The following is a 26,396-nucleotide window of genomic DNA, read 5'->3' on the forward strand; positions in this document are numbered from 1 at the left end:
TTCTTTTGAATAATTCTTGAAGTCCTAGAGCTAGCGCAAAGGCAAAATGTGGTCCATCTATATTCAGGTTTAACACCGTCAGATTCAGTCAGGAGCTTAAGAAAGAATCCCTCATTGTCGAAATTGAAGGATTTATACATGAATAATCATGATTGCTAATACTGACGACTATACGTTTAAAATATTACCAGATTTTTTTTTTTTTTGGTTAAATAAATTAAAATTATTTAATTGGCTACAAACTTGGACGTCATTATTTTCGAAGCGTAGCAAATTTTTTTTAGTTTTTTAGAAAAACTGGGGAGGTTTATTTTTTTTTCTTTTTCTTTAGACCATTCTGAAAAAGCTATGACCGTGTTCGTTTTTTTCGAAGAGTAAGTATATTAAAATCAGAGATTGAACAAACTTTGAGCAAGTCTCTAATGTTGTCATTGAATAGGTTAATGTGTCAATTGACACTGCTTGTGTTCTTTCTTTCGGCTTTTTCTTGGTTTTGGGCGAAGCGTGTCCTTTGTTTCCTTCGGGAAATTATTACTGGTGTCTTTTCTCCTCTTTGGCTCTTTCTCGTTGCTCGTCGACCCCGACAACGAATTCCACCGGTGCCAATTGGTGAGATTTATGTCCTGGGTCCCAATGGCATTAGACCCGTCAACGCCATTGACCAACCACCTGTTGCTTCTTTGGCTTCTCCTTCTGTCCCTGCTCGCCTGGCTTCTCCTTCCCCTACGTTGCAATCAGCTCCGGCTGTTACTTCGTGGCGTCGTGAGATTGCCGTGGAGTCGGTTTCTTTGATCCCGTCGCCTCGTGCAAACAGTTCTTCTCTTGCGGTTTCTTTCCCTTCGGGGGATAACGCATACACAACGGTTTCTTTCCCTTCGGGGGATAACGTTGTTGAAGCGGTTTCTTCTCCTTCTGGAGATAACGCTTTCCTTGCGGTTTCTTCCTCTTTTGAGGATAACGCAACCACAACGGTTTCTTTCCCTTCGGGGGATAACGTTGTTCAAGCGGTTTCTTCTCCTTTCGGAGATAACGCTTTCTTTGCGGTTTCTTCCCCTTTTGGGGATAACGCACCCACAACGGTTTCTTTCCCTTCGGGGGATAACGTTGTTCAAGCGGTTTCTTCTCCTTTTGGAGATAACGCTTTCTTTGCGGTTTCTTCCTCTCTTGAGGATAACGCACCCACAACGGTTTCTTTCCCTTCGGGGGATAACGTTGTTCAAGCGGTTTCTTCTCCTTCTGGAGATAACGCTTTCTTTGCGGTTTCTTCCCCTTCGGGGGATAACGCAACACCAGCGGTTTCTTTCCCTTCGGGGGATAACGCTGCGGAAGCTATTCCTTCTTTGATGGAGGATATTGCTTCCTTTCTTGTGTCTTCGTCCTTGGATGATGACACTCATCCTGCGGTTTCTTTCCCTTCGGGGGATAACGCAATCAAAGCCATTCCTTCTTTGATGGAGGATATTGCTTCCTTTCTTGTGTCTTCTTCCGTGGAGGATGATACTGATCCTGCGGTTTCTTCCCCCCTTGGGGATAACGCTGATCCTTCCGTCGTTGGTGGTTCGTCGGTTGGAATTGGATCCTTGGAAGTACCTCTTGTCTCTCCTGGTTCGGTCGCCAGCGTGGAATGGCCCGGTGTAGGTTCTGTCTCGCCCTCTCCGGTTTTTTCTTGCTCTCCTTCTGCCTCTCCCGTTGTGGCACCTGCTTCGTCTTCTTCGGTCTTGGGTGTTGGAGCAGCTATGGATGAGTTGAGATCTCTCCCGCCCTCCTCTTCCGTCACATCTGTGAATTTGGCGTCTCCTCCTGTTTTTCCTCGGCCTTCTCTTTGGCTTTCTTCTGCTGGTGAGCCTTCTGAGGAATTGCGCTCTCCCTCGCTCTCGCCTATTCTCAGACAAGGGAATCTCGCTTCGCCCGTTTTTCGTCCGCTTCGTTCCTTCCGGGAAATCGTTGACGCCGCTCCCCCGTTGGCCAGTTTGTCTTTATTGCCAAAGACTCCGGTGTGGTCTCCTGTTGCTTCGTCTTCTGCTTTGGAGGATCCAAAGGTTGGAGAAAAAAGAAGATCCCGCTCTCCTTCTCCCCGTTTTTCCCCTCGTCGCCGGGTAATGTCTGTTCCTGCTGAGGACACGTTTTCTTTGCCTCCGCCCGCTCTTTCTTCTGGTGTCGGTGATGTTATGGCTTCTTCGGCTTCTCCGGTGTCTTCGGTTTCTTCTGCGGCCTCTGCGGTGACTTTTGTTGCCACCCCTTCTTCTTTGTTTTCTGCTGCTGCTGTTGCTGCACCTGCAGTTATCGTTGCTTCTCCCCCTTCTCCTGTGCTTTCTGGTGCTGCTACAGTCAGCGTGGCCAGTGTTGCTTCCTCTCCTTCTCCCCGGCCTTTTTCTTCCTCTTTGCGTGTTGACGAACCGGCAACCTCCCATCCCATGGTTCGCCGAACTCGTTTCTCCTACGCTGGATCTCCCTGGCAAAACTTGGACCCTGAAAAATTCAGGGATCCATTCTGCAGAACAGGTACGTATCTCTATTTTGAAAATACTTTTTAATCAGTTTACTAATTGACCATCATACCGTTTCAGAGCAACAGGAACAGAGAAAATGTTTTTTTACTCGTCCTCCTGGTCCATCCAGGTTATAATAAACCTTTTTTTTGTGAACAAGAATTTTGTATATACGAATGACTATGGAGTTTTATTTAGATTGGCTAATGGGTGCATTTGGAACAAAGACATTGTGGTTATTAACATAAAGAAGAGAGGTTGTTTGTTCAAGCGTTTAAGTGTAACTAAAAGGATTCGGCCTTAAAAAGAAATAGTGATAACCCATTATGACGTTTCCATAGAAATCACTCATTTCCATAGAAAGCGTGACACTACAATAATTTCGGTTTTTAAGTGATTGCAGTTATTTATTGAATTTGCTAATCTAATTACATGCAATGACTTATAAGAAAGACTTAATGGAAAACGTTCTTGGGCAGCATTAATCTTGTTTAAATGGACCTCCTAACTAATAAAAGTTACATATGTATGATATGGTTTACCTTTACTTGATTATAGAAACTAGATAGGTTATTTACCAACATTAATGGCTCCAAACACATTTTTTTTTGATCGTTTAGAGAAATTTATTTTTCCTGCATATCAATTTTTTTTTTTTTTTTTTTTTTTTTTTTTGGTAAATTGGCTTCTTGTACTTAAGTATGAGGTTTCAGTTTGAGCTATACACATTTTTGTGTTTGTACAAAAACTCATATTCCCTTGTATCGGAATGCTGGTAATGGTACCGTTAAGCAATGAATGCTTACTTTCCATCCAGTTCAATTCGTCATTCGCTTTTCTAATTAAGCGCTTATGAACGTCATTAGGAGTGTGTTACTAGTACTGTATGGTTTAACTATGTAAATAGTGTTTATTCAGGACGTTCTGTTGGAAAGCACGTCCTGGTGATATTTTTAAAAAGAAAATTCATGGTTTATTATAGTATACGTCTGACGAGGGCAAGATGTTATTTATGGATATAACTGTTTATGACAAGCGGAAAACCTCAGCATAAAGTATTTTAAGCTGACACTTATAACCAGCCAAATAAACAATGGGGCTAAAGAATTTCGGTAACGCTTAAGCATATACTTTGTTTTTCTCGTCAGCTTTCATTGTGTGGCTTTAAGATTGTTAATTTTATTGCAACATTTCAGTTAAATTTATTGCAGTAGCTAGAAGCCAAAACCATGTAAATAATCTATAAATACAACAAGGAAGTAGTCAAACGAAACTAAAATTCTTGCGAAAAAAAAAGAGCTGCAACTGACCATTCCCCCTTCTTTTAAATACCCTACTATTGTTATTAACATTATGGCGGACATACCAGCAGCCGTGAATTAAATGGAAACATAACTGCCATTTTTTTAATTTGCTCCATATCCCCAGCCAATAAGATTCGAGCAAAAGATTGCTACAAATGATCATAATATCATAAAAAAACAAAAGTGCTTGTTGTGATCGAGCTTTATATATTCATGTATGCTTGATCTACACAGCGTATTTTTATCCATTACGATAATTTTATAAACACTTCTTTTAATGTTGCATATTAAATATTCACAATTGACTTAACAAACTAGCACGATATTCATCAAGCTAAATACAAGTACAAAAGTATACATTTATTATACAATTATTCTAAAAAGACATTATTAATATATTATACTAATCAGATTAGCGGAGGCCAATGACAAGCGAGGTTTAAAAGTACAAACATGATAAATTTTTGAATGTACTTTGATGACTTTTAAATGTACGCGTCAAGTGACACTACAGACCTATTATAGAAACGTGTACCACTCTTTCTTCTATTATATGATTCTTATTGGATTACTTACTTTCAAGATATGGCATGTCAGTCATAATCTTGCCTGTCATCTAGCCCTGTCTAAGAAGGAGGTCGAATTCAATATGTATATAAAGGACCCCTAAATTTTATGTTAATAAAAGTTCAGTTAATTTTTGCAATCTGGTTAATCTTACTTGTCATTTTTCCTAAATTATCATCGATTTATCAGTGCTTCAAAAACATTTCTGGAGCCGTCAATATGTAGTTTAGATGTTATAAAAACTATCTCGAAGTTAAAATTAAATTGCTATATGCCAAAAATTTGATGCAATATTGATCTGAATTTGATGGGTTACGGTATAAAAAATAATGTTTTGAGCCTGTGAAGCAAATGATAACAAACTACCATTTTTTTATTATTTTAAAAACCAGATTTATTTATTTATTTTTTTTAAAAAAAAAAAAATTCTTTTTTTCGTTTCTGTGATTCTTTTATTATCATTTTGCCCCAAGAAAATATGACCTTATTCTATTCGACATGTGTTCCATAAAAAAAAAAGAAAAGTAATGAAACGAATGGCAATTACAAAAACTTACAAAATGGAAAGGTTTCCTTTATTTGCTTGAAGATTATTGTTAAATACATAGTAGGGGGCAATGACGTAGAACTGGTTTCCATTGGGAGGAAACTCAATTAACCCAACTTGATGTTCAATGTCTGCCACGATGATGACCGCGAATGTTGCTTGCCCTGATCCTGAACGAGCCTTGACAATTGGAACAGAGTTGTCGTGTCGGGTGACGTCGTGGTGTTTCATGACTTCCACTAGCGCCAAAAAACTGTCGGATGTTATTCAAGTCAACATGCTTGAAAAAAACTGAACAGCACCTACAAGCCAACAGCGAAGGGAAACGTGGAAGTGGCTAAGGTAAAAATAGAAAAAGAAAAAGGAGTTAGAAGCTAACTCAACGAAAACAGGAATCGACTTGCTTTTTATAGCTGGTGGTGAACATCACGTAATGATTTCCCCGACTTATCTCGTTCCTTTGTCTTCGGTACATGCGGGAGGAATAAACATTGTTATTTATCCAAGCACGAGAAGCAATGGCAATTTCAGAATCACCGAAAGAAGTAGCAATATTAACACCACTAAATCTTCCGTAATATCTAGATAAGGCATCCTTTACTCGGCTGCATCTGATATCTTCTATCATCTCACCATCCAGAGAGGCATTACCACCAAACGGCGCCCAAAGCTGCACATCATCCAGGCTATCAGGAAGATCCATGAAATCGATGTCACCTGGTCCGGCTGGTACGATCAAATCAATTTCCCTCGTAATATCGATAATGCCGTTGATGAAATTACGAATTGCAAATCTTTCAATGAGCATACTTGAATTTCTACCGCCCATGCTTCTTGATTTAATTAGTTTCGAGTATACACCAATCACTCTCTCCATGGATCTTGCAGAGTGACACCTCAAGGGACCTTGTTGCTTGATGATGTATGTAACGTGAATCAAGTAATGTTGGACAGGACGAAACACGCTCCGAGAGATGTTTTTCAGATTGACTTGCTCCAGAAGATACGTGTGCCAAGTCGCAAAGAATCTGTCAAAGGTAATATATTTCCGTTAAATAACTGATATACCAATACTTTAGTATACTGACTTACCCCTCCATTTCATTGATAAGATCTGGTGTAAGATCCCACTGCATCGAAGAGCACAACCTTTGACCAAGCCCAAGACGTTATTTTTGGCAGACCTGTTAGGCAGGTAGGGCACAACCAGTGTGGGAACAATGTACAAAAGGAAGTCCAACCAATCCACCGCACGTGTACCATCAATCTTTTCAAACACATTGTCGCAGCTACCCTGGAAAGAAACGGGGACATGCTTTCTCGATGACGTGATGCCATCCCCAATAATATCCAAATTGTTTCTTGAGATGTAGAAAGGATAGTTGGCGATTGAGACAGTTTTATCTCGCTTTGTATAGTAGTACTTTTGATTTTTGGAAATTTCTACTGTGATCAGATCGTATAAATGTTTGGCGGTACCTCTGGCTATAAGATGGAGCTCATCCAACCCAAAAAATGAGGAACCGGAAAATGTTGATAGCTCACTGAAAACACTAGGTTGGTAAATGTTATTTATCTATAGTAGGTACACTTTATTAGTCTCCAGAAAACAAAAGGTCAAGTCAATATACTTACAGGATTTCCAGTTATGCAGTCTTGCAGTGGTCTCAATGGGGCAGAACTATCGTCGAAATACTTTCCATGAGACGTATTGTCTGGACTTCTCCCTTTGGATTCACAAAAACGACAACCGTATGTACTGGTATGAGAACCGATGTGAGCCAAATCCGCCACAGCTGGAATATTACCAGAGGCTAGCAACAAATATACTTTGGACCGACAGATTTCGATATCACCACGTTTAACAACAAGCCCATGGGTGTCCAAATCCTTTAACTCGTCGATGATGGGCCGCAAGAATGAATCCAGATGAGTAGGTTTTTTAGGACCAGGTAAAATTGCTAGCTGTAACATATGCTCGTTTGTGTATCTAATTTCCAGTGTTTAGAAAGTTGTAACTTTTAAGACCAGTACAAGTTGTTATCTGATGGAAGGATCAAGATTGAATATCACAACGGGGATGATTGTAAAAGCATTTTTGCCCTTCTTTTGGTTTACAAACCCATCCGTGTAAACACCAATGGCGATATCGTCAGGATTGGAGAACAATCCCTTTCTTACCAGATCCTTGTAAATTTGCCCATCGAAAATATCACTCATTTGCATGTTACTTGATTCCCTGTTGGCTCTATAATTTAGAAGGTCTCTAGTGTGAGAATCAGCCAACATATTGGAAAGAAGATCACCGATAGACATCAATTTCATGCTGGCGTTGGGGACCTTGATCAATTCAGTGCTAGTCTTATATCGCGCTTCGTCACAGTCGATAAATTGGTCTTCTTCATCATCCAATCTATACAATGTACAGCCGTTGGGACAGACATCATATTCGTGGCCATGAACACTGGATTTAGCTTTGACTAAATCATAAACAACCTCACCATAGCTGATTTTGGCTCCGGGTTCTGAATGAAGTACCAATGTGATGTTAGAAAATTTAATGTATCAAGACCATATGTTTATTTTTATTACCCATCATAATTTCATCGTGGTCCCGAATAACCGTATTAACAAATCTTACAATGCCCCTGTAAGCAGCTCTGGCTATCTTGTGTTGCAGCATCAATTGGGAAAGATGAATGCTCATTAATTCAGCTTTTGTGAATGTGTTGAAACCGATTCTACTGGCTTGATAAACGTGAGGCCTGCCTTCATTTTCTTCAAAGCTGCATCCGCAATTATAATTGATTTGGTCATCAACATCCATGCCAACGGGGGTAGAGACTAAAATTATCTTGTAAGTTATTTTTAAAATAAGGAGATAAGGTAGTTATTTGTACCGTAATCACTGACGTCTCCATTATCAGCAGAATTATAATTGCTTTCTTGCATATCGGTATCTTCAGATGTTGTTGTTCTTATATGAACTCTCTTATGGTTTTGGAGTTGACGGTAACTGTCAAAGATCATCGAACAGCTGTCACATTCAAAAGCTTCACGAGGACGTCTATCTCTTAGTCTGTTGGCATTTGACGAAGAAGAGGGAGGGAATGACATTTGAAAATTTTGATATTTGTGGAAGTGTGATTTATATTTGGAAAATGTAACCGGTGTAAGTAATGTCTATATGTAAGGTGCTTTTTATATACGTACTCAATAACTTAAGTTTAAAATCGCCTTTTTAATTATTTCCCTTTCATAGTGACATACGTCAATGATGAAAGTTTCCTGGAAGATGACGACAGGTACGATATATTATTAGCTATGGTCTTTGACCTTAAGTATTAATTTCGATTTTGTTTCCGTCATTTAAATTTTAAAACGCCATGACATGACGACATGCCGTCAAAAAAAAAAAAAAAAAAAAAAAAATGACATAATTTAGATAAGCAGACAATTCAACTCCAAGTAACTAAAGGTGGGATAAAAATATATTACATGTACTAGCATATCTTCTTTTAACTTTTTTATACCTTTTTATTCATTAAAAAAATTTATTTTAAAACAAACATTTCCAAATGTCTGATATGAATATTGCACTCACCAATTCTGTTCGTAAAATCGAACTTGACGTTACCGAGATCAAACAAATGCTAGCTGCGCTGTCTGATCAGTTCAAAAATCAATTTGCACCAAACATCACCGATGAAGATGCAAATATGATACAAAAAAGTATCGTCGAACAAAGTGGTAAAGCATATCCTTCCCAGATTCTGATAATCGTGACTGAATCAGTTTTTTTTGTATTTTTTTAGCTCTTGATCGAATCACCGAGTCGGTAAAAAGATCCCAAGTGATTGAATATCCTGATCAGCTTGGTAAACGAACCATTGACACAAATTCTGAAGAATTTGAAGGAAAGAAGGTCTCGGATAGACTTAAGGTACTGCTGCAACTTTTGCACACAAAAGACTGGCAGTTATTTTGTAAAGATATTCCCGATGAGCAACAAAAGCCACCTCTAGTCCCAATTTCACAGCGTGATTTGGAAATCAAACGAGTTCAGTTGAAGTCACTGGCACGTTCGTTGAAGCATGATTTGATTGACCTGGACCACCTTGACGTGTTACAAAACTGGAAGGATATCCCGGCAAATGATAGAGATTTTTACATGTTGTGCCTGGAAAAGCTTGCGAATGACAAGGGATTCAAAATATACCAGTGTAAGAGAATGTGGTGTGCCAAAAGCTTGTTAAGGGAGAGCTTTAAAAGGGACAACCAAACAAACAGAAGAAGGGTAACAGTAAAACATTCTTTAGCGGTTTATTTCATCAATATCGTTAACAAGGTAAAAAAATGTAGAATCAACAAGATCCCGATAGTTCAGACTCTATCAATGACGCTTTCCAAGATATGGTTCGCGATGAGTCCCCCATCATAGCAGACGTGCTGTAAGTTTTTTTTATTGTTTTTCATGCATGATATATGTATACTCATATGCGATAATTATTTTTTATACAGTTCTCCTCCACCAGAGGTAGCGAATGAACCTTCACGTAAAAGAACCAGAAGAAGATACTAGTTGTTTCTGGTCGACATGATTGGTCCATTCTGGTTTTTAGCTTCTTTATTAGTGTGTATTTTAGCGTTCTTTTAGCTTACAATTTTTTCTCTCTTTCTTTTACTTTCATTTATCTTTTAAAATAAATAGCCTTCAAATAACAATGGTAAGGGTATATAGCACCTTCAAAATAACGGAAAGTGTGAACAATTATGTTGGAATTGGGTATGTTTGCAATGACTGAAGCAATGACATGTAATCCGTATAAAAAACTAAAGGGTTTTTTTTTAGATAAAAATTTAGCCTATTTTTTTTTTATTTTGATCAAACTGAAGTACGTCTGTATAATATAACCATTTTACATAGATAATGGTCCTCTTCAATAAACGGTTCTATCTTTGCAGGTAAATAGCCTTTAAAAAGTTATGTTTTATTCTTATTGATATCTTACTACTTACATATAGACTATTTCTTCTGTGTACCTTTCACTCAAACGACGACATTTTAGGAACACCACCGGTCAAATGATCATCGACATCAGAACTTAAGGCTGGTAGTAAAATACAGAAATAATTACAATATTACAATTTTCTAACAATACTTTTATAGAGTGTTAAGAGAGTCAAAGGTAAGCTAAAGTAACATCCAAGCATTATAATGGTATATCTTATTGCCATGTATACAACCACAAACGTAAATAAAAAGGTTAAAGTTATATCAAACCCTCCTATACACCACTGAAATATAAATAAACAACACAACAAAACGGGCTTTACTGCCAATAATAACAATGAATAAGAAAATGTGAGTCAGCCAAATATAAAAGAATGGGTCTAAATGAAAGGTTAAGGGTTTGTCCGATTTAAAAAAGTGGCAACTGTGAACGTTTTGTTATTATAGAATATCATAACTGCCATTTTTACAAGTCAGGAAAATGGAAGCAGTGAATGATTTGTCTTCAACAAACTAAAATAGATGCCGTTTTTTAAAACCATAAAACAGCAGCTGTGAACCTCTTTCCTTCATTCAACTGTTAAAGGTGTCATTTTTGCCAGCCAAAAATATGGCAGCTGTACCTCTTTGGTTATTATAGAATATCATGTCTGCCACTTTTGCACGCCGAAAAAATGGCAGTTTTGTGAACTAAATGGCAAATAGTTGTCATTATTTCCGCCATAGTGATATCCTTGCAGGTAAAATATATAAGCGTGAATAAAATCTTCGAAAAAAACTGAATATGTTTTAGACTCAGCAACCCACTATCGCACCCTATAATTGTGCCTTTGACTGCTTCGGAAGTTCTTGGAAAATCTGAAGATGCTTCGGCCAAAAACAAATCCAAGAAGATTTATTCTTCAACTCGAATGGCCATTGAAAGAGTTTTTGGTATACTTAATTCATGCTTGAGATTCCTCAGCAAACGTATACATACATCAAGGATACCGGTGATATTGTGGGTATTATAGCAGCTTGTTGTATTTTACACAATCTGTGTATTGAGGTGATTGACCCTGTTCTGGAATTAGTAGAAGATGAACCGAACGATGTGAGGAGCAATGAGCTTGTTGCTAGGCCGGATAGTTCTAGTCAGTCAGTCAACAGCACCGCCTATTCGAATAGTCAAACTAGAAGGAACCATATCAACCGCTATATGCCTTCTCAGCAATAAACCAGTAATGTTTGTAACAAAATTATATATAATTATTGATCAGTATTATTATTATTATTTTGACCCTGTTGGTTTCAATTGGCCATATCCTGAACGATCGCGTCAACAAGTCTTGCGGTTCCACTGTTACTTTGAGCAAATAGTTCTGCTACTCGATCACTACGTGCTAGTAATGCAGCATTGGCCTCCCGACTATACTGAAGAAAGGACTGAAAGTGGTTATCCCTTTCCAAAGCTTGAGTTTGCTGCACCGGGTCCAAGACACGCAACATGTCGTTCTCAAAGCGTTGTTTAGACGCCGATGGTAAAGACAACATCGAAGCTACTCTTACTTGCGTAGGTTGAAAGGGCTCCGATGGGCGTGCTGGTGGTGCTGGTGGTGCTGGTGTTGCTGTTGTTGCTGGTGGTGCTGGTGGTGGTGGTGTTGTTGTTGCATGTGGGGATGTGGCGGCTATTGGCTCACGGGGTGTCTCTAATCCGCGTTTTGCAGTGGGAGGTTGATCTTGTTTACCGACAGCAAAACCCCCTCAGAAAGTACATTACATCTTGTCGTAGGTTCGGTATCCACAGTACATAACACATCGTCTGCAGTGCTCGTGTGGGCAGTATGTTGGCTAGGACCACCAACAACATCAGGCTCCAAATTGTCATCATCCTCAGGAGCATCTTCAATTCTTGTTCTGAACTCCCCTGAAATTGAGAAATAACTGACAGGTGGGAAACATGAAGGTAAGTTATTAAGAATGCTATATAATTTGTCATAAATGATAGAACGAGCGGGTGTTGCTTGTCCAGTGGAATTACGGGTGGTGTAATTTCTTTTGAAATCCAGCAAAAGATTTGACCGATTGTTTTTCAACTGTTGATCGGTCCGAGAAGCACGTTCAATATTTGCTGCATATAATAGAATTCCACAATATACCTTTCAATAAGGAACAAAGTCTCAGCCTGTCCCCATCCAGATCCTCCAAAGCGTTGAGAACCTCCGAAACCATCTTCATTTTGGCTTCCACTTTCATTGCCTCAACTGAGACTGTTTCCATTTCCACATCTACTTCCAGCGATTTCATTCTGGTTGCTCTTAGGCTGACAATTAATAGGGTAAGAAGCATTATTTTGGTCGCTAATTTTGTAATCCGTCAAAGAAAAGGTGAGGTATGTTTATTTATATAAAAACATGAAAGAAATAAAATAACATTGGCCTTTGTGCCATGTGCAATTGACAGTTTAGCATATTCCCAAGTTGGAGTTGTGTTTTTGTGACCATTGATTTTAATTAAAGGGAATATTATAATATTTTAAAATAATTTGCTCGAGAACACCTTTACAGTAATAAATCGGTAGTCTTAATCTTTGTCCTGGCACCTCCTCCTGTTCTTTCTAATGTAAACCATTATTTAATCTAAACCTTCCCTATGCCCTGGGTTAGTGTCGTCTAATAGTTTTTTCTGGTCGATTATGTCACGTCTATCTGTCACACGACAAATATAATGCATGTAGAGACAGTAACGCCTACAAATAAAACTAGAAATTAAAAGGAACTCATACCCCTAAAAAAACAATCATATACTATAGTATGTACACACAGCGTTAAGATAGTTATTGAAAAAGCTCCCTGTTTTATTCTTCTAAATCGCTAACCGCGCGACTGATTCTGATGCCTTAAATTGATGTTGTTATAAAAACAAACGAACAGGTTGTTGTTTGTCTTTAAGCTAAGCGCTTCCATAGAGAATAGGCAGTTGAATAATACCTTACACTTGATCATCTAATAATAAAGGGCGCTTTGTGTTTTTCCGTAAAATTAAATCTTTTTCATGATTTTGTACTTGCTAAAAGTGAGCGAAAATTGTGGTGTATTCTAGATTTCCTATGTCGCAATAATTATTTGGTAGAAATTGTAGTGCCATCTCTTCGACATTCTCGGCGAAATGCCGATTGCGGGAATAATTAGAGGTTCTAAAGAAACATTGACGTATTGGTCAAAGACCATCACTGCCTGCCTATAATTTTCACAGCTACAATATTCTTTTTGCATAATTCTTGAAGTCCTAGAGCTAGCGCAAAGGCAAAATGTGGTCCATCTATATTCAGGTTTAACACCATCAGATTCAGTCAGGAGCTTTAAGAAAGAATCCCTCAATGTCGAAATTGAAGGATTTATATATGAATAATCATGATGTCTAATACTGAAGACTATACGTTTAAAATATTCTCAGATTTTTTTTTTGGGTTAATTAAATCAAAATTATTTTATTGGCTACAAAGTTGAGACGTCATTATTTTCCGAAGCGCAGCAAATTTTTTTTATTTTTTTAGAAAAACTGGGGCTGTTTATTTTTTTTTCTTTTTCTTTAGACCATTCTAAAAAGCTATGACCGTGTTCGTTTTTTTCGAAGAGTAAGTATATCAAAATCAGAGATTGAACAAACTTTAAGCAAGTCTCTAATGTTGTCATGGAATAGGTTAATGTGTCAATTGACACTTCTTGTGTTCTTTCTTTCGGCTTTTTCTTGGTTTTGGGCGAAGCGTATTCTTTGTTTCCTTCGGGAAAGTTTGACTGGTGTCTTGTCTCCTCTTTGGCTCTTTCTCGTTGTTCGTCGACCCCGACAACGGATTCCACCGGTGCCAATTGGTGAGATTTATGTCCTGGGTCCCCATGGCATTAGACCCGTCAACGCCATTGACCAACCACCTGTTGCTTCTTTGGCTTCTCCTTCTGTCCCTGCTCGCCTGGCTTCTCCTTCTCCTACGTTGCAATCAGCTCCGGCTGTTACTTCGTGGCGTCGTGAGATTGCCGTGGAGTCGGTTTCTTTGATCCCGTCGCCTCTTGCAAACAGTTCTTCTCTTGCGGTTTCTTTCCCTTCGGGGGATAACGCAGGCACAACGGTTTCTTTCCCTTCGGGGGATAACGTTGTTGAAGCGGTTTCTTCTCCTTTGGAGATAACGCTTTCCTTGCGGTTTCTTCCTCTTTTGAGGATAACGCAACCACAACGGTTTCTTTCCCTTCGGGGGATAACGTTGTTCAAGCGGTTTCTTCTCCTTCTGGAGATAACGCTTTCTTTGCGGTTTCTTCCTCTTTTGAGGATAACGCACCCACAACGGTTTCTTTCCCTTCGGGGGATAACGTTGTTCAAGCGGTTTCTTCTCCTTTTGGAGATAACGCTTTCTTTGCGGTTCTTCCCATTTGTGGATAACGCACCCACAACGGTTTCTTTCCCTTCGGGGGATAACGTTGTTCAAGCGGTTTCTTCTCCTTCTGGAGATAACGCTTTCTTTGCGGTTTCTTCCTCTTTTGAGGATAACGCACCCACAACGGTTTCTTTCCCTTCGGGGGATAACGTTGTTCAAGCGGTTTCTTCTCCTTCTGGAGATAACGCTTTCTTTGCGGTTTCTTCCTCTTTTGAGGATAACGCTCCCACAACGGTTTCTTTCCCTTCGGGGATAACGTTGTTAAAGCGGTTCTTCTCCTTCTGGAGATAACGCTTTCTTTGCGGTTTCTTCCCCTTCGGGGGATAACGCAACTCCAGCGGTTTCTTTCCCTTCGGGGGATAACGCTGCGGAAGCTATTCCCTCTTTCATGGAGGATATTGCTTCCTTTCTTGTGTCTTCGTCCTTGGATGATGACACTTATCCTGCGGTTTCTTTCCCTTCGGGGGATAACGCAATCAAAGTCATTCCTTCTTTGATGGAGGATATTGCTTCCTTTCTTGTGTCTTCTTCCGTGGAGGATGATACTGATCCTGCGGTTTCTTCCCCCCTTGGGGATAACGCTGATCCTTCCGTCGTTGGTGGTTCGTCGGTTGGAATTGGATCTTTGGAAGTACCTCTTGTCTCTCCTGGTTCGGTCACCAGCGTGGAATGGCCCGGTGTAGGTTCTGTCTCGCCCTCTCCGGTCTTTTCTTGCTCTCCTTCTGCCTCTCCCGTTGTGGGACCTGCTTCGTCTTCTTCGGTCTTGGCTATTGGATCAGCTTTGGATGAGTTGGAATCTCTCCCGCCCTCCTCTTCCTTCACATCTGTGAATTTGGCGTCTCCTCCTGGTTTTCCTCGGCCTTCTCTTTGGCTTTCTTCTGCTGGTGAGCCTTCTGAGGAATTGCGCTCTCCCTCGCTCTCGCCTATTCTCAGACAAGGGAATCTCGCTTCGCCCGTTTTTCGTCCGCTTCGTTCCTTCCGGGAAATCGTTGACGCCGCTCCCCCGTTGGCCGGTTTGTCTTTATTGCCAAAGACTCCGGTGTGGTCTCCTGTTGCTTCGTCTTCTGCTTTGGAGGATCCAAAGGTTGGAGAAAAAAGAAGATCCTGCTTTCCTTCTCCCCGTTTTTCTCCTCGTCGCCGGGTAATGTCTGTTCCTGCTGAGGACACGTTTTCTTTGCCTCCGCCCGCTCTTTCTTCTGGTGTCGGTGATGTTGTGGCTTCTTCGCCTTCTCCGGTGTCTTCGGTTTCTTCTGCGGCCTCTGCGGTGACTTTTGTTGCCACCCCTTCTTCTTTGTTTTCTGCTGCTGCTGTTGCTGCACCTGCAGTTATCGTTGCTTCTCCCCCTTCTCCTGTGCTTTCCGTTGCTGCTACAGTCAGCGTGGCCAGTGTTGCTTCCTCTCCTTCTCCCCGGCCTTTTTCTTCCTCTTTGCGTGTTGACGAGCCGGCAACCTCCCATCCCATGGTTCGCCGAACTCGTTTCTCCTACGTCGGATCTCCCTGGGAAAACTTGGACCCTGAAAAATTCAGGGATCCATTCAGCAGAACAGGTACGTATCTCTATTTTGAAAATACTTTTTAATCAGTTTACTAATTGACCATCATACCGTTTTAGAGCAACAGGAACAGAGAAAATGTTTTTTTACTCGTCCTCCTGGTCCATCCAGGCTATAATAAACCTTTTTTTTGTGAACAAGAATTTTGCATATACGAATGACTATGGAGTTTTATTTAGATTGGCTAATGGGTGCATTTGGAACAAAGACATTGTGGTTATTAACATAAAAAAGAGAGATTGTTTGTTCAAGCGTTTAAGTGTAACTAAAAAGAATCGGCCTTAAAAAGAAATAGTGATAACCCATTATGACGTTTCCATAGAAATCACTCATTTCCATAAAAAGCGTGACACTACAATAATTTCGGTTTTCAAGTGATTGCAGTTATTTATTGAATTTGCTAATCTAATTACATGCAATGACTTATAAGAAAGACTTAATGGAAAACGTTCTTGGGCAGCATTAATCTTGTATAAATGGACCTCCTAACTAATAAAAGTTACATATGTGTAATATGGTTTACCTTTACTTGATTATAGAAACTAGATTGGTTATTTACCAACATTAATGGCTCCAAACACATTTTTTTTGATCGTTTAGAGAAATTTATTTTTCCTGCATACCAATTTTTTTTTTTTTTTTTTTTTTTTTTGGTAAATTGGCTTCGTTTACTTAAGTATGAGGTTTCAGTTTGAGTTATACACATTTTTGTGTTTGTACGAAAACTCATATTCCCTTGTACCGGAATGCTGGTAATGGTACCGTTAAGCAATGAATGCTTATTTTCCATCCAGTTCGATTCGTCATTCGCTTTTCTAATTAAGCGCTTATGAACGTCATTAGGAGTGTGTTACTAATACTGTATGGTTTAACTATGTAATGGTGTTTATTCAGGACGTTCCGTTGGAAAGCACGTCCTGGTGATATTTTTAAAAAGAAAATTCAAGGTTTATTATAGTATACGTCAGACGAGGGCAAGATGGTATTTATGGATATAACTGTTTATGACACGCGGAAAACCTCAGCATAAAGTATTTTAAGCTGACACTTATAACCAGCCAAATAAAAAATGGGGCTAAAGCATTTCGGTAACGCTTAAGCATATACTTTGTTTTTCTCGTCCGCTTTCATTGTGTGGCTTTAAGATTGTTAATTTTATTGCAACATTTCAGTTGAATATATTGGATTAGCTAGAAACCAAAACCATGTAAATAATCTATAAATATAAGAAGGAAGTAGCCCAACGAAACTAAAATTCTTGGGGAAAAAAGAGCTGCAACTGACCACTCCCCCTTCTTATAAATACCCTACTATTCTTATTAAAGCTAAAAACAAAAATATTAGACTCTCTGTGCTATGACACATGAGAGATAAAGGGGTTACGTTCTTTAATACTGTTTTGCATGGAGAACAAAATTAAACTTAACCAAAAAGTGATACTGTTAGAACTTGTATACTATTTTATTATGGATGAAAAAATATAATTAAAAACTTGGAAAAAATGTATTTCGAAAATGTATTGATGGTCTATGAGAAAAAACTATGAATATATATATAAAGAACTGGGATAGTCCTAGGAAGAATATTAAGCGCCTAATTAGATTATGATGTTCTAATCTGTTAATAGTAAATAACCAACATGCCTTTAAATTTAACCCTTCGATACTGAGTATAAAAATATTAGTCAGAGGGATCAACAGTTATAACGTTAAATGACAAGAGTAATATATGTGCTCAGGATCTATTTATAGTCAAGACCCATTCGATTGTAATTGCTTGTTTCCGTAATGAATATTTACTCGCCACAGGGATGCGCCCTGTGTAAAGACTCCAACGGTAGGATGAGAACAAGCGGGGTAACGTGTGATTCATGAATTAGTTTTATATTTACTATCCATCCTTTATGTGATGTGACAATTAACTATCATATTTTATCTATGATATCTTCAACCAATACTGTTAAACAGCTCAAACAGGTCAAAAATAAAAGCTCAAAAATAAAAGATAGAAAAGGAACGAAGGAAAAAAAAAGGAACTAAAAACAAAATAGACGAAAAAAAAAGAGACATTAGGAAAACAGGGATGAAAAAAAAAGAAGAGAAAGGGATAAAAAAGGGAAAAATGAACAAGGCTAATGTGTTAAAAATGGGCTGAAAAGAAATAATAGAGATGAGTATAAAAGGATAAAAATTTATTAGACCCAACTGTCTGTGTGGGACTATCAATGAAAGAGAAAACTAAAATTAAAGTAAAAAATGAGAAAAAGCGTCGATTGTTGAGCACAAATGATGTCAATGATGACCCATTTGTCCGTGCACGCAAAAAGTGACGGCTATTTCTAAATAAGATGGCTTTTATATTTTGCACTAAAAAAAGGACGTGCGAAAATCTTTTTTAGTCTATGTGATCTAAAGTTGGGAAACCGAAAATAAAGTGTTCATTTTTTTTTTCAAAAAAACTAAAAACAGTGTTTGAAAAGACTATCTAAATTAAGAAAAATAATATATACAGTCGGTCTAACGCCAAAGGGCGGCTTTCTTAAAAAAAGTGTGGCTAATAAATTTTACCAAAAGGGCGGTTTTAATTTTTCCAAAAAGCGGTTTTGATTCATTCAATGGGCGGTTTTATTTTTCGGAAAAAGCCGATTTTTGTCACAAAAATTAAACCCACTTTTTTCTCTCACTTTTTTTCTCTCATTGAAAGAAGACAATGACTCGCCTTTGGGACGTTTCTAAAACTGAATTTCAGTCATCAACAAAATTCTATAAGCATAATTATGATGTTTATGTGAATACGCTACAAGTGTCATTAAACAATAGTAGGAACAGGCAATTTTTGAAAAAAAAAGTCGTTGTGCTCACTTTCTTTTAGAAACAAGTGTAGTTGAAAGAGTAGACGGTAAATGTAGTTGTCCTGAGTGCCAAGGCAAACTTTCCACTTCTGGGTCGTTTAGCAATCATCTGAAAAGGAAACATCAAGGAGCCTCTTCAACCTTATCTAAAGCAAAAAAAAGCGTAGCTTTGAAACAGACGAAGACAGTGACACATCCTCAATGGTAACAAAGCCCCATAAGCCCAGTGAAAGGGGGATTGATTTAAGCACTGACAACCCAGTTGCATTTCAAACAAGCACACGATTTGATGATAACTCCGCTGTTCTGCTTGCCTGTGATTCACTCTTAAGCTCTCCCAGCATTCAAGAAAACTGTATCTTAGCCGCCACAAATGGAAAACTAAAACCCATTTTGTTAACGTCCTCAAGTGGTAAGATTTACCCTTTTCTCACAACTCCAAACAATACAAGCGATATATTGTCTGATAAACCAATTGGAACTTGAAGTTTTCCTACATTAGAAAATTCAGTTACAGAAGGCTCATCAACTTCAACAAATGCAGACAATTTATTTAAACATATTGTTAGCACAAGTCAAATCTACGATCACATAGCCGATGAAGAATTGGTCGAACTCAGCGAACAAATTGTCCAAGAAATAAAATAAAGATGGGCATTTTTCCGCAACTGCGGTTTGCTACGTCGCAGATTTTCGCAGGTTGTATTTTGTCGAGTGGTTCAACAGCATCACTTTTTAATTGTGTCGAAACATATGGTCGATTAAAGTCGGTTGATGCTCACCACGAGCGTCGTACTAGTTCTTCTATTCGCCAGTCTTCATTTCCGAAATCAAAATCAAAATATGGACAGATAGAAATTTGCCTTGCTCATGATGACAATACAACAATGCTGAAAATTGGAGCTACCATTTGCAACTTATTTGTAACATCAAGTGTACGTCTTGACAAACAAACTATAGCAAACAAGACAATTGAAATGGGCCCAAATGCCAATAACTTTATACCGCTACCGGACGCCCGAATTAATCTTAACTTAGCTCAGTTAAAAGTGGGACAAAATTACTGGAAGATGATGAGGCCACTTGTATAAATCAAAATTATTTATATTACCAACTTCATCAATTACGATCTAAGTTTCATGGCCTTTCAATCTATACACTATGTAGATCATTTAGCTTATTTACAACTGATAATCCTACCGACCGTACACCATTTGGACGTTTTGCGAGTACGACTCTCCACAAACACTCGATTCTCAGTCACACAGACTGTCAAAAATGTTTCAATCGATTGCATGAGAGGTTATAAAAAAGGGCTCAGCTGCTCATATTCAAGTGATGCTACTTCATAAATTGCATTACACCTTGAAAAATGGGGCTGTTAAAGATATAATTGAACAAATAGTCAACTTACAAAACAATGACATAATTATGATCATTGACAACTTGAAATTGAGTAATTTGCTTCAGACTTTGGCAGATTCATTGGCAACATCTATAAACAATGCAAATAAAACAGCTGCTAAATTATTATCCCAGCATTTATACACATAGTTACGTCTCATTCTCACTAGGTATACTAAATAAACTAATTACCATTCGGAAGTATTGATATATACATAAACCACATCCATTCCATTTTCCAATTTGTACGCTATTTTTCCAGAATACATAATCTAAAAACTTCTAACAGTGAAAATGATCAGCCAAAGTTAAAGTTTTTATTCAAATTACAGCTATATTCATATGATTTATGAAATGAGACTATTGAGTTAAATTCATTAAGCAAGGCGAACTAGTCAGACAAAATATTTTATAAATGAGGATTATGAAATAAGATAAATCTCAAGCATAAATATGATATGAAAAATTCTAACCTGTGTGGTTGTTGTAAGTATCTGATTGTAATTTTAATTAAATTGTTATATCATTGTAGCCATGCATATAAGATGGTGCTACAGAAAATTGTCAGTACAATTACGTATAAGCTCCTAATGTTGAGCTTGTCGGCTGATAAAATAAAGTTTCATATTTTACTTAACTGGACTCGGTGACCACCACAAACCAGTTGGTTGTTCTACAAGTAAATGTTCAATCGTTTCTGGAGAGGCGAGCATGTAAAACTTTTTTTCACATTTGGATGATATTTCTACTGGTTTCCTGTCCCCAGTGTTGCTAAAACCTGTTTTCTCTTGATCAGATTCCGTTTAACCTTGTTTACTAGAGGTAACTGCGACCTTAGTATTGTCATCACAGCGTAATGACGGCAAAGTAAGCGAATTTGGATTAAATTCATCTAAACTTAAATGTGGGCCAGGTATTTTACGGTGTTCTATTACAATTGAGGATGTGTCACTGTCTTCGTCTGTTTGAAAGCTACGCTTTTTTTCTGCTTTAGATAAGGTTGAACAAGCTCCTTAATGTTTCCTTTTCAGATGATTGCTAAACAATCCAGAAGTAGAACGTTTGCCTTGACATTCAGGACAATTAAATTTACCGTCTACTCTTTGAACTACACTTGTCTCTAAAAGAACGTGAGCACATCGACTTTTTTTTTCAAAAATTGCCTGTTCCTACTATTGTTTATAGACACTTGTAGCGTATTCACATGGACATCATAATTATGGTTATCCAATTTTGCTGATGACTGAAATTCAGTTTTACAAACGTCGCAAAGGTGAGTCATTGTCTTCTTTCATTGAGAGAAAAAACGTGTGAGAAAAAAAGCTGGGTTTATTTTTTGTGAAAAAACCCGCCTTTTGCGAAGAATGAAACCACCCATTGGATGAATCAAAACCGCCTTTTGGAAAAATTAAAACCGCCCTTTCGTAGAATTTATTAGCCGCACTTTTTTTAAGAAAGCCGCCCTTTGGCGTTCGAACGACTGTATAGATTTATTCGTGTAAATAAGATGCTGATCATAAGGTGCTCTCAAGGTAAAATTCGAAAGGCCGGTAGACCCTTTTTTTGGGTTTGAACGGAACTTTTAAATTGGACAAAAAAATGATTTAATCGATCAGGTGATGCCTTGAGGATTCTTCACTTTCAAATTTACTAAAAGACCTAACTTGATTTTATTAAAATAAAGAAGATAAAAGAACGGAATATTCCTTTTCGCTTATCTTAGTTTTTTTAAAGTACCTATTTACCATGAACCCAATTGACGAAACGTTTTTCGATATAATGCAAGAGCAAATTTGGATGGGAAATGATGCTGACCGTTTTAAAGACGACGATCAATATTTCGATGCCGTGATGGAAGAAATCGTTGGAATTGACGAAGCGTTCGATTTAGAAGAGGAAATGCTTGAACAAGAGGTTGCCATTGCCGAAGAGAACATTATTGCCGACTATGCTAGTCTCCAAGGCAACTATGACGTTTTTTGATTGTTCGAACTTTGAGTTAGAGAAACAATTTTGCATGGAACCACTTTAATAAACTACGACATCTTTTATTATAATTTCATAAGCACCCCTATGACGATTACCCAAAAATCTCACAGAAGGGTTGTTAGAACCGAGCATATGGACACGTACAAAACATAGTGGATGATAAAACATCCCAGCTTGAACGACAATCGTTACAGCCGACATAGATATAGAGCTCATTATCGAGTCAGCCACTCGACCTTCGAGTGGCTCGTCAATCGTTTCAGTAGATGTGCTGCTTATCTTGGGTCAATTATGCGAGGCGGTTACTCTGTAGAAGTTCAAGTTGCGTGCGTGCTTTGGAGATTTGCTATCACCCATTTTGGTTATCGAATTGCCGAAACTCATCTTAAAGTAACAGTCAGATCTTTCAATAATTTCACTAACCGATTTATTGAAGCCATGTTGGCGATTACTCCCGAACTTATAACATTGCCCATCAAAGATAGACAGCGAGCTTTGAACAATGCTCGTCGGTTTGCAGACCTTGGTGGACGTGGTACCACCCAGACTTTCTGGTGTACTTACTGCGATTGATAGCAAGCTGGTTGTGATCTAAAAACCGGCAATAAATGGAAACGATTATGTTGATAGAAAGAGTCATGCATGCATAAATTCGATGGCAATTTTCGATGTCCGTACTCGGTTTATGTACGTAAGAACTGGGCATTCCGGTAAGTTCATGTGCAAGGATAACAACATAAAACAGCAGCTTACCGTTTGTTATTATGTTAAAAAAGAAACCATGATGCCAGAGTATTCACAAGCAGCGTCATCTATCACAAAAGTTTGTTGGATGCGGCCAGATGATGTCCTGCAAACACTTATTTTTTGGGAGGTAAGTCCATTAATTATTTCAAGGTATACAATGCACTAACGATGAGACCTAGATTCGGCTTACCCTTTGCTGCCAAATCTCACTGTTTTATTTCATAGCATTCGTTGGGTTCACTTCCAGGTGGAGATTTCTTTGGAAGCACTTGTATATGCTTAGCGTTGATAGAAGTTCTAAAACCATTGTATCTTGCTGTGATTTGCACAACGTTTGTGTAAACCAAAACGATATCGAAGAGGCAGTTATGGATGGAAATTTGGATTTTGAGGGATTTGTAGAGGCAGAACGTCGAAATCAATTTGAAAATGAAGTGAACGTCGAACCTCCTCTTCCTCTTTTTGGTACCGATGCTACCGTTGATGCTGCAGGTATGAGCCATATTAAGGCATTGTCTATCTTAAGAAGAAACAATATCATGAGGGGAACAGATAGACTTGCTTAGTTCTCAAAAGGTTTTATTATATTAAATATATTTTTTATTTAATTATTATTGTCAGTAGAATATGAACCATCTGTAATGGTATCACTATCGCCTCGTCGAATGGCTGCAAATCTACTCATAATAGTCTCCATATCAGACATACGTTTACGTCTATGCTCTTTCAAATTGGCCTCTCGTCTACTTGTTGATTCTTCTAGCAGCCGATATTTGTCTCTGGACTCTTGTCGTCTTTTTGTTTGCAGATCTTCCGATGCAGTTTCTCTATTACGACTGGCACTTTGCAACATATTGTCAATGTCCCAAATTCGTTGCTCCCTTTCTTTCCGTCACACTGCTGCCATTCGATGCATCATGTCTACACCGAGTTGGCGGGTAAGTGCGATATGCTCCTCTGACAACTGACGAGCAGCCTAAATAGGATTGATTGTTGACGTAGACCGCTTACCAGAAGTTCGATTATTTCTCGAAGTGCCGGTTGATCTTAGTGGAGCTGGTGCGGATGTAGGTGGAGGTGGATGTGGTTCGGATGTAGGTAAAAGTGGATGTAGTACGAACGTAGGTCGAGGTGGACGTGCGGATGTTTGCTGAGGTGGAGGTGGCGGGGATGAATATGCCAGTGGGGGTGGTGCGTGTTGAGTATGTCATAGATTATAATAAATGAATCATCACATTTACATAATAATGGATGATCATGCATAAATATTCATGGCTCACACTTCGCCGCATTTGTTATCATCAGAACCGTTGGTGTCTGTGCACAAGGTGATTAGCCATGTGACGAGTTAAATATTATAATACCATAAAAGTATAGTACAATCCCATAGGCGGAATATTCGGTTACTGAATATTACACGCACTAAACTTTCTCTTTGGCATTTACGTAATGTTATCTGCGGAGATGAATTTAGATCCTCAAGTACTTTTGGCTTTACTTTGTAAGGCAGGATTTACTTCATAACATATTTATTTAAACAGACATTACGTATAACATTATATCATATTCCTCTAACGCGTCACATATCTATCCGAAAGCCATCTAATTATTTAGTATAAATACCTGTAGTTTTTGGTAGTAGAATTCCCTAATCTAAATTTTCTCCAAATAAAAGATATACAAAGTTCTAATAGTATTTCCTTTTGTTACCTTAATTTAATTTTTATCTCCATCCCTAACAGTACGGATGTATATGGCGGTGGGGTTTTGCGCCTGTCCATGCTGGTGGTACAGTAGTCGCTCGATTTAAGGGTGACCAAAAATTTCGGAAATCTCACCCTTAAATAGAAAATACCCTTAAATCGAACACCCTTAAATCGAGCGACTACTGTATAAAAGCCCTGATTGCGTCGGTGTTTGCACACTCAGCTATCTTGTCTGTCAACAGAGCTGCCAAATGTATCCACATAAACTGTTCTAGAGTAGTATCTCATCTTCTCAACAAGTGATTGTAGGTGTCTGCCATAATCTCAAGAAGGATACAAGTTGCAATATCAGTCCATACGTTGTATGGATGTAAACGCCCTCGTATCATCTTCGACATCAGTGTTGTTGTTCTTAGATAGGGCATTGCTGTTGTTCACAGGCATGGTGTTGTGCTGAAAAGTAGGGTCAACAAACACAAAGGTGCCAGAGTGTCTGTGACGTCCGCGTCTACCTCCACGTCTATATCCACGACCACGTCCGCCACCACGTGCATTGTTGGGAGTGTTGTTATTTGCTTCATTGTTGTTCATAGTAAGGTAAGAGATAAAAAGTAATATTAAAGAAAAACGGAGGAAAGACAAAACAAAAAAATAAAAAAACATGTGGATTTAAAAACGTTTGTTATTTTAGCATTTCCGTTTCAATCGAATAATTTTGAATGTTCCTTGATTTTGATCAGATTTTTATATTCACCCACATATGTATATGTGGTATTTTGCCCTTTTTTAATCGGTTTTCAAAGCACTTCTTTTACTATTTTTGTAGAAAAACTGGACAATTTATTTTCGGTTTCCGATCTTGAGAGTAACTAATTACCAATTCCTGAAGCTGAAAATAAAACAAAACGTTTCAAATGGCTGTAACTTTTCCAAAATTCCAAAGACTTTCGTTTTAAAAGTTCGTGTGCATTAAGGAGACTATTCCGTAAGTGTTTATAAATAAAACTTTGTTATTTTTGCTACTTTTTACTTCGTTACAAAATATAAAAGTGAATAGGGACCTGACACGAGATACCATTGGTTCGCAAAAAAAAAAATTGGTGAATTTATGCAGTTTTTCGTAATATCTCCCATGACCTGGTCCATAGTAATTCAGATAGATTATAAATGAAAAAGCTTTAGAATGTATAGATTCATACTTTTGTGCCTTCAAAAATAGTGAATCCTGGAAAACAACTTGGGGTCTGGCAAAAATATTATTTATAGTTTTAACGAACCAACGAATTGGTATTAACCACGTCAATCCAACTGAAAATCCTCGGAATGAAGACTCTGACTATAGACCATTAGAATGAAGAGGATACGCTTAATATCATTTGATGTGCCAATGTTTAAAAAAGCTGCCCATAATTTACTCAATATCGACAATGAACTACATAATTCGTGCTTTTTTTTTTCGCTTAACAAGTTGTTTTGAATTGAATTTATTATATAGTAAACTGACATTCCCGTACGGTCTTTCAAGCCAAAAAAATGCTCAACATTATTGAAAATATCATATCAAATAATTAAATTTTAATTTTAAGATTTTTTTGAAAACACCTAAATTTGGCCAAAACACAAAGGGTATATATACCTCGAGGAAAATCACAAATATTACAAATCAACCTTTTGAATACCCTTCCTGTACATTTAATTAAATGTGTTTCTATTTAGGTACAGTCCAAATTTAATGCTCTTTACACTGGTTATGTTTTTAGAGCAGTTTTGATTTTAGAAAAATTATATTTCGCGCATAATTAAAAAACAAGTTTTTG

The 26,396-nt window shown here is 38.1% G+C and overlaps 7 protein-coding genes across 7 annotated transcripts; 4 read left to right on the forward strand and 3 right to left on the reverse strand.

The window, feature by feature from the left end:
* Positions 1–838: 838 nt before the first annotated feature.
* On the reverse strand, positions 839–1,311 carry EV154DRAFT_585430 (uncharacterized protein; the record flags this gene model as incomplete). The annotated part of the gene is made up of 2 exons (XM_051606757.1): positions 839–929; positions 965–1,311. Coding segments are annotated over 2 exons (438 nt in total), but the record flags the coding sequence as incomplete, so codon positions are not given.
* A 7,174-nt stretch (positions 1,312–8,485) lies between these two features.
* On the forward strand, positions 8,486–9,489 carry EV154DRAFT_572408 (uncharacterized protein; the record flags this gene model as incomplete). The annotated part of the gene is made up of 4 exons (XM_051606331.1): positions 8,486–8,657; positions 8,723–9,204; positions 9,270–9,358; positions 9,429–9,489. The coding sequence occupies 4 exons, from the start codon at positions 8,486–8,488 to the stop codon at positions 9,487–9,489; spliced, it is 804 nt and encodes a 267-aa protein (XP_051450075.1).
* Positions 9,490–13,511: 4,022 nt separating this feature from the next.
* Positions 13,512–14,620, forward strand: EV154DRAFT_572411 (uncharacterized protein; the record flags this gene model as incomplete). The annotated part of the gene is made up of 4 exons (XM_051606332.1): positions 13,512–13,537; positions 13,603–14,062; positions 14,116–14,326; positions 14,382–14,620. The coding sequence occupies 4 exons, from the start codon at positions 13,512–13,514 to the stop codon at positions 14,618–14,620; spliced, it is 936 nt and encodes a 311-aa protein (XP_051450076.1).
* A 97-nt stretch (positions 14,621–14,717) lies between these two features.
* EV154DRAFT_572412 (uncharacterized protein) lies at positions 14,718–16,000 on the forward strand (the record flags this gene model as incomplete). The annotated part of the gene is made up of 2 exons (XM_051606333.1): positions 14,718–15,876; positions 15,942–16,000. The coding sequence occupies 2 exons, from the start codon at positions 14,718–14,720 to the stop codon at positions 15,998–16,000; spliced, it is 1,218 nt and encodes a 405-aa protein (XP_051450077.1).
* Positions 16,001–18,934: 2,934 nt separating this feature from the next.
* Positions 18,935–19,824, forward strand: EV154DRAFT_585434 (uncharacterized protein; the record flags this gene model as incomplete). Its single annotated transcript, XM_051606758.1, has 3 exons — positions 18,935–19,145; positions 19,236–19,363; positions 19,423–19,824. 3 exons carry the CDS (start codon positions 18,935–18,937, stop codon positions 19,822–19,824), a joined length of 741 nt encoding a protein of 246 aa, XP_051450078.1.
* A 942-nt stretch (positions 19,825–20,766) lies between these two features.
* EV154DRAFT_488870 (uncharacterized protein) lies at positions 20,767–21,419 on the reverse strand (the record flags this gene model as incomplete). The annotated part of the gene is made up of 4 exons (XM_051599198.1): positions 20,767–20,924; positions 20,946–21,125; positions 21,231–21,257; positions 21,311–21,419. 4 exons carry the CDS (start codon positions 21,417–21,419, stop codon positions 20,767–20,769), a joined length of 474 nt encoding a protein of 157 aa, XP_051450079.1.
* Positions 21,420–23,477: 2,058 nt separating this feature from the next.
* EV154DRAFT_572415 (uncharacterized protein) lies at positions 23,478–25,170 on the reverse strand (the record flags this gene model as incomplete). The annotated part of the gene is made up of 4 exons (XM_051606334.1): positions 23,478–23,715; positions 23,770–23,830; positions 23,885–24,023; positions 24,976–25,170. The coding sequence occupies 4 exons, from the start codon at positions 25,168–25,170 to the stop codon at positions 23,478–23,480; spliced, it is 633 nt and encodes a 210-aa protein (XP_051450080.1).
* Between the last annotated feature and the right edge of the window lie 1,226 nt (positions 25,171–26,396).

The sequence above is a fragment of the Mucor mucedo genome (genome assembly GCF_025094135.1).
Source record: "Mucor mucedo strain NRRL 3635 chromosome Unknown EV154scaffold_302, whole genome shotgun sequence".
Classification (NCBI taxonomy): Eukaryota; Fungi; Mucoromycota; class Mucoromycetes; order Mucorales; family Mucoraceae; genus Mucor; species Mucor mucedo.